Source organism: Orcinus orca, chromosome 17, assembly GCF_937001465.1.
Source record: "Orcinus orca chromosome 17, mOrcOrc1.1, whole genome shotgun sequence".
NCBI classification, from domain to species: domain Eukaryota; kingdom Metazoa; phylum Chordata; class Mammalia; order Artiodactyla; family Delphinidae; genus Orcinus; species Orcinus orca.
Window position 1 is genome coordinate 12,415,014 of NC_064575.1, and position 15,419 is coordinate 12,430,432.

The following is a 15,419-nucleotide window of genomic DNA, read 5'->3' on the forward strand; positions in this document are numbered from 1 at the left end:
GCAAAGCTGAAAGTAATTGATAATGCATTGCCTGGTATTTTTATTCCCCATAGCATTTCCTCACCTGCAAAGCTTGATACCATTCAGCTTTGTATATCCATTTAATTTAACTATTTATACCTTCCATCTTATTCTTTGCTTGATCCATGTTTACTGTTGCTTAGATATTTCATTTTTCCACTTTTGGAAATTTTTCTTATGATAAGACTGCATTTACTCTTTAGGTTTTAGAAAAATTTTTTTTCTTACTATGAAGCTTTGACAGCAGTTCCCTTCTATATATTAAAAATCCTTCCCAAACTTTCATATCCAGGAGGTAACAAATATGGAACATCCAGATATGTGCCTGCATCTACATGAAGAAATGCTGTCTTTTGGGGAATAATTAGAAGAACAGCCAGATGTCCAGAACCCACTGCAGAGCACTTTAATCTTGCTGAGACCAATGTCTTCGTATATAAAATGGTGGCTCGAGTTCTGCCTACTTCATTATTCATCAGATATTTATTGAGTCAAGGGCTAAGTTCTGTGCTAGACTCTAATGTATTCAAATAAATAATTTATGTGAAAAATATAAGGACTTGTTTTAAAAATATACAGGCAACCCTAAACTTTCTGACATTGCTTCTTACTATTTGACCTTAGGCAAGTCTGTATCCTCATTTATAAAGTAAGGATAATTAGGATTAGTTGTTGTGGGATATAAAGTGCGTGGAACAAAGCAGGTAAAGAATACATGTGTTAATTCTCTTCCTTTTTGCCTGCTCTGCCACCCCTCAGTTAATTCCCTTTCTCTTAATTTTGGTCAGCAGAGAGCAAAAATTGTTGTAAGGGAGAATAAGCTTCTGATCCACTGACAAGTAATTGACTTCGTAAAAGAAAGCTCTCTTCAGAAGTTGTAACTTCATCCTTCAGTCCTGGGCCCTGGATTATGCCCTCTTCACAGCATTTGTTCCACAGCTTTTGATACAGCCATAATTATTTTATGTGAGAGTTTCACTGTATTTCTCTTGGTTTAAAAAACTCTAAGGATGGAATTGTGCATTGCATCTTTGTACATCGTTGAATATGATGCCCATCATCCAAAAGTTAATAATAGCAGTAAGAGAACTTTAAATTTATATAGATAAAAAGAATCCTGTAGATTTTTGTTAATTGTTCCTCACTTGATAAATTATCCTCAACATACTCCTTCCAGTGTATGTTTATTTAAGACTAAACTAATCCTGTGCTGCAATATGATTACTCTTTGGATACGCTCTGGTTGTTCATTGCCTTCCTGTCTTTAATAAAATGCTTTCACTTTCCTGCCCTTCAATAAGTTACTAAAGGGAGCAGACACTTTTCTGGACAGTCTCTGTATGATAAATGATCATGTCACGCTATCACTTAGAGGAGTGCTGCAAAATACTAAAGAGCCAATTCTATTTCCCATGCAGGGTTGGTGCCTCAGCTCCTGTATAGGAGCCTGCTGCACTGGCAGTGCTCTCTCTACAATTAATGATGGCTGCTGATGAACCTGTATTGGACCAGAGTGCTCCAATCTTTATCGGAAACGTCTAGCCCAACTGTCCTAACTAAATCTAAAGACAGCCATTTGTCATCCCCCTGACTGCCTGTCATCATCTGCCTGGGAAAATCTATAATTTTTGGCTTGTTCCTGACTAAACTGTGGAGTGAATAAATTTATCTTTGGGTTACTCTGCTTGTCAGGATCAATATTGAGCAGAGGTTGAATAAATTAGAAACTGGAAAAACATGACAGGCCGTAGTGGTTTGTTCATTTGTGTCTTATAAATCAAATATTTAGTTTATTTAAGAGGCAAGCACGTCAAATTTTTGATTTCCACCATTCATTCTAAGATGCTTTACCTCATGATAAATGGTCATCAGAAAACCAATGAAGTAAATCACTGATATATCTGACTGTGAGATGAACTTTTCAGATCATTTTATTGATTTAGCAAACTTTGCAGAAATAAAAACTATAGGTAAAGATTAAAATTTTTTTCTTTCAAGTTTTTATACATTTTTGCAACCATGATATTTGACCTAATAGTGTCAGCAAGATATATAATGTTGGCCCTAGAAAAGTTCATGGCTCATCAAGCTACTTGTAGAACTCCAAGTTTTATTATAGTTGTTAAAGAATTTAATATTTTAATACATTGCTGCATGCTTATTTAAAGGAGTTACAGAAAAAAAAGGAAAGAAATGTTAATCAAAAATAAATATCATTGAAACTAGAGCCGTAGAGTTAAAGAAGGGAGTTTCTAAAGTATGGAGTATTTGACTTACAACCTTTTTTTCTCCTCCTCAGTGATTGGTTTTGCCACCAGTTTTATTGGGGAGAACTGAGTCATCAAGCACAGAGTTTTCTCAGTTATCTGCCTTTGGTCTCACACTTCCTCTTCCATTCTTCTTTCCGATTTTTATTAACAAAGGAAAAGTCCCACCTCTTTTCCCAAACTAATCAGTTCTCTCTATCCCTTCCCCTCTCCACAGGCCTCCTCCTCTTGGGATCATCTTTCTCTTGCATTTCCATTTCCAGTCTATCCCTCACCTCTGACTTTTATCCTCTTACATACCATCACTACACTTCTTGAGTCCAGACCAGTTCTTCTCAAACTTTTATGTCCTTACAAATCACCTAGAGATCTTGTTTAAATGCAGGTTTTGATTTATTAGGTCTGGGGCAGAAGCTGAGACTCTGCATTTCTGATGCTGATGCTGCTGGTTCTAGGACCACATTTGGAGTTATAAGAGTCTAGGTCACTGCCTCTGCTTCCTCAGTCACTGGGCACTCCTGCAGCCTGGTGCTTTTGGTCAGGCACTGCTAACATTATCATTGAGCTACACATTGACAATTTCGGACTCTTTTTTTTTTTGGCCGCACCGCACTGCCTGTGGGATCTTAGTTCCTTGACCAGATACCGACCCAGCACCCCCTGCTTTGGGAGTGTGGAGTTTTAACCACTGGAGCACCAGGGAACTCCCCGGACTTTCTTAGTCTCATTCTTTGGAGCAACTTACCCTATTGACCACACCCTTTATGACTTTTCTTGCAGGCTCCCTGGATCCTGCATGAATCTTTGACCCACAAATAACAAACCTCTGGCCCTAGAAATCCCCAGTATATAAACAGGCTGCTTCCTAAAAGTTGCTTTTGAGAATGGAGAACACATCTTGTTAAAAAAAAACAGTGCTATGCCTGGTGGACTGTTGCCTGAATCAGCCCATAAAAATATTTAGTCAAGAAAAAGCCCAAAGAATATCTGTGCAGTGATAGTGCAATAAAACCTCCCTGTAATTTACCACCATGTTTCCCCAGCAGTGGAGCACCCTCTGGGGACAGAAGTAGGTGTCCCTGCAGCAGACCATCAGGGATCAGTTCTCTTGCATCCTTTTCTATAATCTACACTTATTCCTTTCAAACAGTGTTTTTCTTCCATGGACCACAGAAGAATGTAAAGTCATGGTTAGAAAAACTTTTTTCTCTTGTAACCCACCACCTTCTCCATTTATAAGCAGACCCTTTACAGAAAAAGGATGGCCAGATAGATGGAAATAGTAAAACATCTATTACACCAAGGAAGGAAGGGTCATCTGTATGTGAGAGGAAGAACCAGATTTTGTGGGAAGCCACATTGAGCATTTTATCGTACACTGTCTCCTCCCCTATCTAGGCAATCTCATCCATGATGACAGTTTCAGTGGGCACTTAACCAATATGCTGAAGACTCCCACATTCTTCTGTCCACTGAGCTCTGGCGTCATATAACCAATTGTCTTACTGATATTTTCTCTAGAACAGTTCAAAGACACCTCAGATTCTATGTGACCAAAACTCATGATCTCTCTCTCGCCTAAACCTGACTCTTGAGTTCCCTATTTTCCATTGTTCAAGGCAAAGCTATGGAACCATTCTTGACCTCTCCCTCTTCCACACTCCCTATATCCAGCTCACCATCAAGTCTTGTCCACTTTACTTCCTAAACAGATTTCCAGTCTGTCGGCTCACTTCATTTTTACCTGTTCAAGTTTCCACCATCTCTCACTTCCTAACCAGCCTGGCCTCTTTCAGTCTATTCTCCACACTGTATCCACACTGATCTTTTTAAAATGCTAATCTATAATTACATCACCCCTGGCTTAAAAACCTTCAGTGGCTCCCTACTGTTCTTGGATAAAGACAAAACTCTATCATGGCCTATGCAGCTCATCTGCCCACCAGCCTCTGTTTGCGCTATGCTCCATCTTTACTGTCTCTGCTTCTCTTTCCTCATCTTTGTCATACTCTTACCTGCCCCAGGGCCTTTGCACATGTTATTCTCTTTACCTGGTAAGCCCTTCTGTTCTCTCAGAGGTCAGCTCAGCAATACCTTCCTAAGGGAAGCCTTCACTGGGCTCCCTAAGGCAAATCCCCCAGTTACAGGCTTTCAGAGCAACATACTTCTCCTTTGTTTCACTTGCCACGGATGCAATTTTACTTTTGTTTTGGGGTAATTACGTGCTTAACGTTTCTCTTCCTCTCAATGCCGAGAGCTCTTTGAGTCCATGGACTGTATCTGTTTTTTGTTGTTGTTGTTGTTGCGGTAAGCGGGCCTCTCACTGTTGTGGCCTCTCCCGTTGCGGATCACAGGCTCCGGACGCGCAGGCTCAGCGGCCATGGCTCACGGGCCCAGCGGCCCCGCGGCATGTGGGATCTTCCCGGGCCGGTGCACGCACCCGTGTCCCCTGCATTGGCAGGTGGACTCTCAACCACTGCGCCACCAGGGAAGCCCTGTATCTGCTTTTTGCTCACTATTGTCTCCCCCATTGTCTAGGAAGTGCTGCCACGTGGTAGGTGTTTTGAATGAATGAAGAAGAAGAAATAATGAATGCATATATGATTGAATGGTTTAGAAGCAGGATAAGAATTTTAAACAAGAAATTATATGGAACTGTTTTGAAAAATTTGCTGGTTAGAGGTGCTGCAGACATAGAGAAAGAGAGGAAAGACAGGATTTATCTTCTATTGTTTTCCTCTACTCCTCTGCCATTCTCACCTTCTCCTCCCCCACCCCAAGTCTCTGCCCTGGACTTTGGACTAGGGAATAGGAGAGATGATGGCAGGGTTAGAGGATCTTGGGGGAAGGAGTCCTTGGCAGCTGTGAGTCTGTAGAAGTGAGAGGGAAGGGAATGAAATCCCAAACAGCAGGAAGGACAGAAGCCACTTGGCCCAGCTTCTTCCAGGTCCTTATGCAACCATCCTAAGTGATCATTATTTTTTTCATTTTTTTCTTTTTTCATGTATTTTCTGTAGATGCATATGAGGAACCTACAATGGCTATTTAAAGGCAGCTGGTCTAAGTGCTAAAAACCTTTGGTAATTATAGTGGTTTTGTTAGAATTCTCTAATGACGTCCACTTCTTTTTCCCCATGGCACAAAGCTGTCTGTTGTTGAAGACTCTTAGTTAGGATGGATGTCAGCGACTTTATGTATGGCACATTGAGCTTTCTCTCCCATGGCACAGGGTTTGATGTCAGCAGCTTTTGGGCAACTTCAATCAATGAGTATAAAGAATGGAAAATTTAAATCCAAAAAATGGAGGCACTGATCCCAGGAATAGATACAGAGAAATAAGTTAATATTCTGATGCTAACATTCATGTCCTTTGACTAAGCCTTCAGAGGATGATTTAAAATGGACCACAAAAGCACATTTCCGATGACTCCTAGGCAAGTCTATATTCAGGCCTCCAAGAAGCTGTGTCTAGGCATTTTTAATTGCTTGTGTCTTCTTGCTGGAAGTAAAAGAACTTCAGATTTCATCCTCACTCCCTGAATATCTTTTCTCTATGGGAGGGAAAAGCAACTTTTGGCTTATCCCAGCCTCTGGAACTTGCTAAATGGTTTGCATTCCTTCCCCAGATAGTTGAATATTTTAAATTGTTCTTGTATTCATTCATTTTATAAACATGTAGTAGGTGTGTACTATGTGCCAGGCACTGGGCTGAGCTCTAGGGAATCCTGAAATCAACAAAAATTCCTTGCTCTTAAAGGCTCTCAGTCTAATGGGGGGTATGGTGATATACAATAACAATGATATTAACCATTTGTTCCTTACCAGCCATTCACTGTTTTTTAAATTATGTTCTTTTTTTTTTAATCAAAGCAATACAATCAACAAAGTTAAAGAATCAAATAAGACCATAGGGTTTATAACAAAAAGTAAAGAGTACCTTTGGGCTTAAAACAAAACCACATTCAACTTCTTCAGCTGTTTCTTTCTTTCTTTTTTTTTAAAAAACATACATTTTATTTATTTTTATTTATTTTTGGCTGCATCAGGTCTTAGCAGCAGCAGGCGGGATCTTCCTTGAGGCATGCGGGATCTTTCGTTGCGGCACGTGGGCTTCTCTCTAGTCATGGCGTGCGCTTTTTCTCTTCTCTAGTTGTGGCATGCAGGCTCCAGGGCGCGTGGGCTCTGTAGTTGTGGCGTGCGGGTTCCAGAGCCCATGGGCTCTGTAGTTTGCGGCATGCAGGGTCGGGTCTCTAGTTAAGACGCGCGAGCTCAGTAGTTGTGGTGGGCATGCTTAGTTGCCCCATCTTAGTTCCCCAACCAGGGATCGAACCCACGTTCCCTGCATTGCAAGGCGTATTCTTTACACTGGACCACCAGGGAAGTCCCACTTCAGCTATTACTATGCACACTTACCTCCACATTGCTAAATAACAACTGCTGTTTATTGATTTTTAAATCTTAGGTATTTACTGAATTCCTACTATGGAAGATGATGATTTAGTTTTCATAAGTATTACTCCAACCCCTACGACTCTTCCCTTCCTCCATCCTGTCAACAGAGTCATACTTAAATTAATAAGATTAATATCCATTGACCATATTACTAAGATCACTTAAGTATTGTTCAGAGCTAAACCACATAATGCACTATGGTTGTTTCTTATTTTCCCTAGAGTTAAAAATTGGTTGGTTATTTATTTGCTTAGTTTTCTATGTATTTATCACCAATTCAGCCTGAGGCAGCCTGGGCTAGTAGATGTTTTCCTAGGACATTCCTTCACTTCAGATTCTTTCTGGGAATTTCCTTAACCTTTCTTCTGTTTCCTAGATCCCATGTCTTGCCTCTTCCTGTTTTCCTCTCCTGTTTAGGTGGAACACATTTTCCAAGAGCTGCCTAAAAAACGTATGTGGGACATAAATTTTTTTGAAACCTTGCATTTTTTAAATGTTTCATACCTCCATAATTGCTTGAAAAATTGACTGAATATATAATTCTAGATAGAGAATATTTTTAACTCAAAAATTTGAAGACATTATTCTACTATCTTCCAGATTGAAAAGTCTGATGATTCTGATTCCATTTTGATTTCTGATTCTTTGCATTATGATCCTCTTTTCCTCTGTAGAAGCCTTTAGGAACTCTTTACTCCTGGTGTTCTAAAAACTTTTAAGGATAGACCTGGGTGTGACTCAGTTTTCATCCACTGTGCTGGCATTTGGGAGACTGTTTCAATCTGGAAACTCATGTCCTTTGGTTCTGGAGAATTTTTCTAATATTAAAATTAACTATTGAATTATAATTTACATATAACAAAATACAGTTATTTAAATGACCAAACCATGTACATCCATACAATGACCACCAATCAAGAAAGAACATTTTCGGGCTTCCCTGGTGGCACAGTGGTTAAGAATCCACCGGCCAATGCAGGGGACATGGGTTCGAGCCCTGGCCTGGGAAGATCCCACATGCTGTGGAGCAACTAAGCGCATGCACCACAACTACTGAGCCTGCGCTCTAGAACCCATGAGCCACAACTACTGAGCCTGTGTGCCACAACTACTGAAGCCTGCGTGCCTAGAGCCCGTGCTCTGCAACAAGAGAAGCCATGACAATGAGAAGTCCACGCACTGCAACGAAGAGTAGCCCCCACTTGCCGCAACTAGAGAAAGCCCACGCACAGCAATGAAGACCCAACACAGCCCAAAATAAAAATTAATTAATTAATTAATTAAAAAAAAAACATTTTCATCATCCCAAAAGATTCACTTATGGCCCTTTCCAGTCAGCCTCTTACCATTCCCATCAGGCAGCCATTGATCTGCTGTTACCATATACATTTGTTTTTACTTTTCAAGAGTTTCATATAAATGGGGTCATACTGCATGTACTCTTTTTTTTGTATGGCTTATTTCACTCAGTATAATCGGATTTTTATCCGTGTTGTTGTGTGCATCAGTAGTTTATTCTTTTTTATTGCTGAGTGATATCCCATTGTATGGAACACAGTTTGTTTCTCCATTCCCGTTTGAGGAAGATTTGGTTGTTTCCAAAATTACAAATAAAGTTACTATAAATATTTGCATACAGGTATTTGTGTGAACATAGGTTTTCATTTCACTTGGGTAAATACCTAAGAATGGGATTGCTGAGTCATATGGTAAGTGCATTTTTAACTCTATAAGAAACTGTTAAACTGTTTCCCAAAAAGGTTGTACCATTTTACATTTTCCTCAGCAATGAATGAGGGTTCCAGTTGCCCCACATCCTCATCCAAAATTGATGCTGCCAGTCTCTTTATTTTTGGCTATTCTAGTGGGTCTGTAGTGGTATCACATCTTTGTTTTAATTTGTATTTCCCTGATGAATAATGATACTGAGTATCTTTTTTTTGTTTATTGACCATTAGTATATGCTCTTTTGTAAGTTTTTGTTGAAATCTTTAGCCCATTTTTAATGTGTTGCTTGTCTTCTTACCATAGAGTTGTAAAAGTTTTTAAAAATATATTTTGGATAAAAATTGTTTGTCAGGTACATGATAGCTAATATTTTCTCTCTGTGGTTCACTGTTTCATTAATAATGTCTTTCAAACGGCAGGTTTTAAATTTTGATGAAGTCCAGTTTATCAATTTTTTATAGGTCATGTTTTTTGTGTTCTTTTAAAGAACTCAAATGTATGTTTTTTTTCTAGAACTTTTATTTTTTAGCAGTTAAATTTGGATATGTTATATTTTGAGTAAGTTTTTGTATATAGTATGAAGGGTGAAGGCTCACTATTTGGATGTCCAGTTGTTCCACCAGCATTTGTTGAAAAGATTATCCTTCCCTCATTGAATTATCTTAGAACCTCTGTAAAAAAAAAAAATCAGTTGAACATAGGTATAGATTTATTTATAAAGTCTTTAATTTGTTTCCTTGATCTCTGTATCCATCCTATGCCAATACCATACTGTCTTGATTATTATAATGTTAAAGTCATGAAATCAGGTAGTGTAAGTTCTCCAACATTAATTCTTTTTACCAATATTGTTTTGGTATTTTAGATCCTTTGCATTATCATGTAAATTTTAGAATCAGTTTGTCAATTAAAAAAAAATCTGCTGGGATTTTGACTGGGATTATGTTGAATGTATACATTAATTTGGAAAGAATTAGCACCTTAATAATATAGAGTCTTCCAGTCCATGAAAATGTTATTTCTCTTCATTTATTTAGGTCTTCTTTAATTTCTCCCAGTATTTTATAGTTTTTATTCTATAGCTCTTGCATGTATTTTCGTAAATTTATTACTGAGTATTTAATCTTTCTTGACATAAATTGTAAATGGTATTTTTAAAAAATGTCATTTTCCAGTTGTTCACTGCTAGTATGTGAGAATTGTTTTTTTGCATATTGACCTTGTATCCTATGACATTACTAAATTTGTAAGTTCTAATAGCTTTTTGTAGATTTGTGATTTTAAATATATATCCTATCATGTAGTCAGCAGATAAAGATAGTTTTACTTCTTCCATTCCAAACTGAGTGTTGTTTCATTTTCTTGCCTATTGCGCTGGCTAAGCCTTCTATAGAGCACAGTAAACATCCTTGCTTTACTCCCTGTCTTGAGGGGGAAAGAATCCAGTCTTTAATCATCAAGTATGATATTTTTGTTGATTTTACATGAATGCCAATTATCAGGTTAAGTTCCCTTCTATTTATAATTTGTTGAACTTTTAAAAATGCATTTTGTGCATCTATTGAGATGATCATAGAATATTTCTCCTTTAATCTTTTTGGTGCATCACATTGATTTTTTTAAATATTTATTTATTTGTTTGGTTGCACCAGGTCTTAGTTGAGGCAGGTGGGCTCCTTAGTTGCAGTATGTGGGCTCCTTAGTTATGGCAGGTGGGCTCCCTAGTTGTGGCCTGCAAACTCTTAGTTGCGGCATGCATGTGGGATCTAGTTCCCTGACCAGGGATTGAACCCAGGCTCACTGCATTGGGAGCGTGAAGTCTTATCCACTGTGCCACCAGGGAAGTCCCCATCACGTTGATTTTTTGAATGTCAAACCAGTCTTTGATTTCTGGGATAAATCTCACTTGGTCATTATGGATAATCTTTTTATATATTGCTGGACTTTTTTTGAAACTTAATTTATTTTTGGCTGCGTTGGGTCTTTGTTGCTGCGCGTGGGCTTTCTCTAGTTGCGGCGAGTGGGGGCTCCTCTTCCTTGGGGTGTGCGGGCTTCTCATTGCAGTGACTTCTCTTGTTGCAGAGCACGGGCTCCTGGCGCACAGGCTTCAGTAGTTGTGGCAGGCAGGCTCAGTAGTTGTGGCTCGTGGGCTCAGTGGTTGTGGCTCGTGGGCTCTAGAGCTCAGGCTCAGTAGTTGTGGTGCATGGGCTTAGTTGCTCCGCAGCATGTGGGATCTTCCCAGACCAGGGCTCGAACCTGTGTCCCCTGCATTGGCAGCTGGATTCTTCACCACTGCGCCACCAGGGAAGTCCTATATTGCTGGATTTTATTTGATAATATTTTGGTAGGGACTTGTGAATCTATGTTCATGAGGGATATTGCTTTTATTTATTTTATTCATTGTAGTTTTCTTGCAATAGTGTTGGGGATAGGATGATGCTAGCATGATAACAGGAGTTGAGAAGTATTCCCTGCTTATCTATTTTTCTGAAGTAGTTTTTGTAATTTTGATATAATTTCCTTTTTAAGTATATGATAGAATACAGCAATGGAGCCATCTGGGCTTGGAGTTTTCTTTGTGGCAATGTTTTTACTTATAAATATGATTTATTTAATAGATTTATTTAATATGATTTATTTAATAGACACAGAGCTGTGATTTTTGAACCACAGCCTCTCTGGTTCAACTTCTTAACAAATTAAACGTGTCCCCTCTAACTTTGTTTTTAAGGTGTTTTAGCCTTTTAATTTTCCCTTCTCTTGTCCTTTAGTTTATATACTGAAATTTCAGGTATGGGGAAGTATTTCATGAAAAGCCTGAAATTTCTCAATCCATAACATGGAAAGAAGTTTCTAACAGGTATGTGGGGCTTTGGTTACAAGAAAAAACAATGCAAACACCTGTTAAATACTCTGTTCTGAAATATGCAGAAAACACAGTTGACCAGACCTAATCTCACTATTGCCAGATTCAGTGCATTTCTATTAACCTCTTATCTGCCCTCATGTCAGCTACTCAACAGCATTCAAGTCAAGTGGCCATTCCCTCTTCCTTAAACCTCCTTTTTCTCTTGTCTTCTCCTACATCATTGACTCCTACTAGTGCCTTCTCATCTAAATGATCTCTAAATATTGGAGTGGCCTCATTTATTCTTTATCTTTGTCTGTCACCCTGTCCCAAGGCTCTAAATATCATTTAAATGCTGTTGACTCCCAAACTTTCCAATCTTGCTTTTCCTTTGAACTCCAGATGCCTATTTTACATGTGCATTTCAATATCAAATAGGCTTCTCAATAGAAGGAATTCTTTTATTCCTTCCCTTGTATCCCCCAACTTGTAAAGGCTACCACTGTCTCCTTAGTTCCTCACACAAAAACCTTGATTCTTGTTTTCTTTATTCCTACACATCCTACTAATCAGCAGATTCCATGAGTTCAATCTAAATATGCCTTCAATCCATCCATTCCTTTTTATCTCCAAGCAGCCGTCTTCTCTTAATCTTTGCTGTAGTCTCCCAACTGATCTCTTTGCTGTCATTCTTGTAACCCATTCTTCACATAGCTGATAGGGAAATCTTTAAAAAATATAATCTTTCCAGTGACTTTCTGTTGCACTTAGAATATAGTAAACTTCATGACCATGGCCTAAAAGGACCTTTATTCTAAGTGCAGTGACTTTCTGTTGCACTTAGAATATAGTCAATTTCATGACCATGGCCCCTATACCTTCCTTTCTAATCTCACGTTAACTTGGCCTTAGAGAATCATTGTAGGCAAAATAGCTTGGTTTTAATGTCATTCAGAAAAACTTCCTTTGGGAGTATTTATAGGCTAGCATTTTTGTCCTGTTAAACTCTCCTCTTCTATTCAGAGTTTAAAGCATAATAGAATAAGACTTTAAAAGTAATGACAATAACTACATTGAATCTTGGTAATTATGATAATTAACAACTAACCAGATCTTTCAAGATATATTCAGCACTCATTACTGAACATTTGCCAAGCATTGTGCTTAGAACCTGGCCTTCAAAAATATTTAGGGAAAATACTTATCTTGCAGATTTGGGAGACCGGATTTCTCCACCATTCTCTCCCCAGGAAAGGTGAGCTGCTGTCTTTAGCCACTCTGTTCTCATTTCCCATGGGGTGAATGTTGAACACTGTGCACATCCCAGGTCCTCTCTACTTAATCAAATACCTAAACTCCAGGCTCTGTCACTTTGAATAGGATCATATATATAGTATACAGTATCTTATATAAGACTACCCATCTATCACAGTATGGATACAAATACTGTGAAATCATAGGAAAATTAAATAATTCTGATGAATACAAAATGCCCAGTGAAAAAGCATAGAAGAGCAGTCTAAAATTTAAAATATTTTGAATGCAGAATTTATCCCGTGAACTTCTTAATTCCTTCATGTTGTAAGTTGAAATGACTAATTGAGTCATGCTTCCTTATTTCTTTTTATTTTAAATATCTACCATGATTGTTTAATGGCATTTTGAATATTTGGGGGAATTCATTTGTAGTAGAATAATATTTCTTTTCATACTTATCTACTGCTTACAGTAGTTATGAGATGAGCCAGGTAATAGTCCTGAATTTGTAAACAAGACCAGGGGTAACTTTTTTAGGGTCAGATGATAGCCGTCTGAAAGTGGTTTTGAAATAAGAGCTCTGTTTATGGGAGAAAGAAGCCTATTCTTCCTTCTATGGTCCTATGTAAAGAAATTATGTCACAGGGCTTCCCTGATGGCACAGTGGTTAAGAATCTGCCTGCCAATGCAGGGGATACAGGTTCGAGCTCTGGTCCAGGAAGATCCCATGTGCCATGGAGCAACTAAGCCTGTGCACTGCAACTGCTGAGCCCGCGTGCCACAATTACTGAAGCCTGTGCACCTAGAGCCCGTGCTCTGCAACAAGAGAAGCCACCACAATGAGAAGACTGCACACCGCAATGAAGAGTAGCCCCTGCACGCTGCAACTAGAGAAGAGCCCATACGCAGCAACGAAGACCCAACACAGCCAATAATAAATAAATAAATAAATTTATTTTTTTTAAAAATTATGTAATAGCCCACCCCATTGCCAAACCAGAAACTATGAGGTTTTGGCAATGGTTCAGCTCACAGATGACTGTTTCCAGGAAGCCTTCCCTAGCCCCAAGCTAAGTTAGTGATACCACAATACTTATGAAAACAGAATCACGTTGTAGTCTTATCACTTGTTGACCATGGGTTTTTTTTAATCTCTGGGACTCTACTCTTTCTTCCTCTGTTCTTTCAATACATGGAGTAGTATAGTGCCTGGCAAATGTGTAGGTGCCCAATACATGTTTGAATGAATGAGTAATGGAATGAATATGGCATGATATGGCATAACATGACATGAATATAGCTAGTGCAAATTAGAATAAATGAAAGATCCAGGTGTTCCCCAAGGAGGAGCAGCTGGGAGAGAGTTCAAGTCTAGTCACAGTTACTAGAAACTCATTTGCTGGGAGAGCAGAGTTAAGGGGCAAGAAATCTAGTCTCCAGAGGGAAACATTTGATAGAAAAATAATATAGAGTAGAAAAAGTATATACTTTCTTCTCGGAGAAACATTTTTCTGTTGGTGAGGGATGGAGGCATTGGGGTATGGAAGAGAAAACCAGGTAAGACACAGAATTATGCAAATAAATGCATTAAGAAGTAAAGATTCATAAACTTGTTTTAGGACAAATTCAGAGTTGTTTTAAAATTAATACATTTTATAGTTATTTAGCAAAATAAGTATTTTCAATCACAATTTCATGTAAATATTAAAGAATTTTTCCTTTACCTTACCTTCACATGCAGAAGTTGGTTGTCAACTGCTATGAGCTGATTAAGATTCTCCAGTATTTCTAAGTCTCTTACATCATCAATATTATTATTGCTGATATTCAATATAGAGAGGGATTTCTGTAAGAAAGGTAACTACATTAGGGTTAATAAACAGTCTAATTAAATACTATATATAGAAACCAGAAATCCTAATCTGTGAAAAATTAAAAATTTATCAGTTCAGGCTGTTTTGCTCTTTAGGCAAGAAAATAAAAATCCTTGGAGATTTTGTTTTTATGTCGTACTTTTTTTCAGATGGAATTTTTAGAGCTATATAGTAATTGTAATGTAACTTACTATTTTTGTCTAAAGTTCCTTTGTAAGTCCAATTTCTCTTCCAAGATATAAGAGAAATTTATAGAAAGAAGCCAAGAAAGAAGCAAAGAGAGAACAAAGATATCCCAATAAGCAAATGATAACACAATATAGAAAAAATGCTTATTTCAGTTCAAGCAAATTATCATTTTGTGTTAAATATCACTAAGATTAGGGAGAAATAATTTTTGTTTGTTTGTTTGTTTGGGGGTTTTTTTGGCCACACTGTGTGGCATGTGGGATCTTAGTTCCCAACCAGGGCTCGAACCCGTGCGCCATGCATTGGAAGCGTGGCATCTAACCACTGGACCGCCAGGGAAGTCCCTGGGAGAAATAGTTTTTATCTTTATTTTTCTAAATAGGAAACATGACCAAGAATTGAAAGAATATTTGATTTTTATTTTTATGTCTATCTCTCCATATAGTTTTCTCTTGGTAATCCATATGTTCAGAAACCAGTTAAAATAATAATTATCTAATTAACAAGAAGTTCAACATCAGCCGTTAATGAGAACATAAATATACAATAGAGCAATACTAAATCAGAGCCATCTTAAAATCTAAGGCCTGGGATTCTCTACCAAGATGGAGAGTACCCACCCAGGTGTCCACACATGGCTAACCTTTAGAGAAGATACTTCCTGGTACTTTTTAAGACCTGCTGTACAGCTTAAAAAGTATACCTTATATTTAGAATTTCAGAATCTGCTTGAATCTGCAAAAATGAGCAAGCAAAAACGTTTTTGGTCATAATCTGTAATAA

At 38.1% G+C, this 15,419-nt stretch overlaps 2 protein-coding genes across 2 annotated transcripts in view; one reads left to right on the forward strand and one right to left on the reverse strand.

Annotated features, from left to right (window-relative positions):
• CSPP1 (centrosome and spindle pole associated protein 1) overlaps nt 1-15,419 on the forward strand; it is a 193,953-nt gene that overhangs the window by 18,621 nt on the left and 159,913 nt on the right. The window lies entirely within an intron of this gene.
• The window catches only part of PPP1R42 (protein phosphatase 1 regulatory subunit 42), a 49,283-nt gene that overhangs the window by 17,643 nt on the left and 16,221 nt on the right, over nt 1-15,419 (reverse strand). Inside the window, exon 5 of the mRNA XM_033437564.2 lies at nt 14,303-14,419. Coding sequence (XP_033293455.2) covers nt 14,303-14,419 — 117 coding nt within the window. The remainder of the gene's footprint in view (nt 1-14,302; nt 14,420-15,419) is intronic.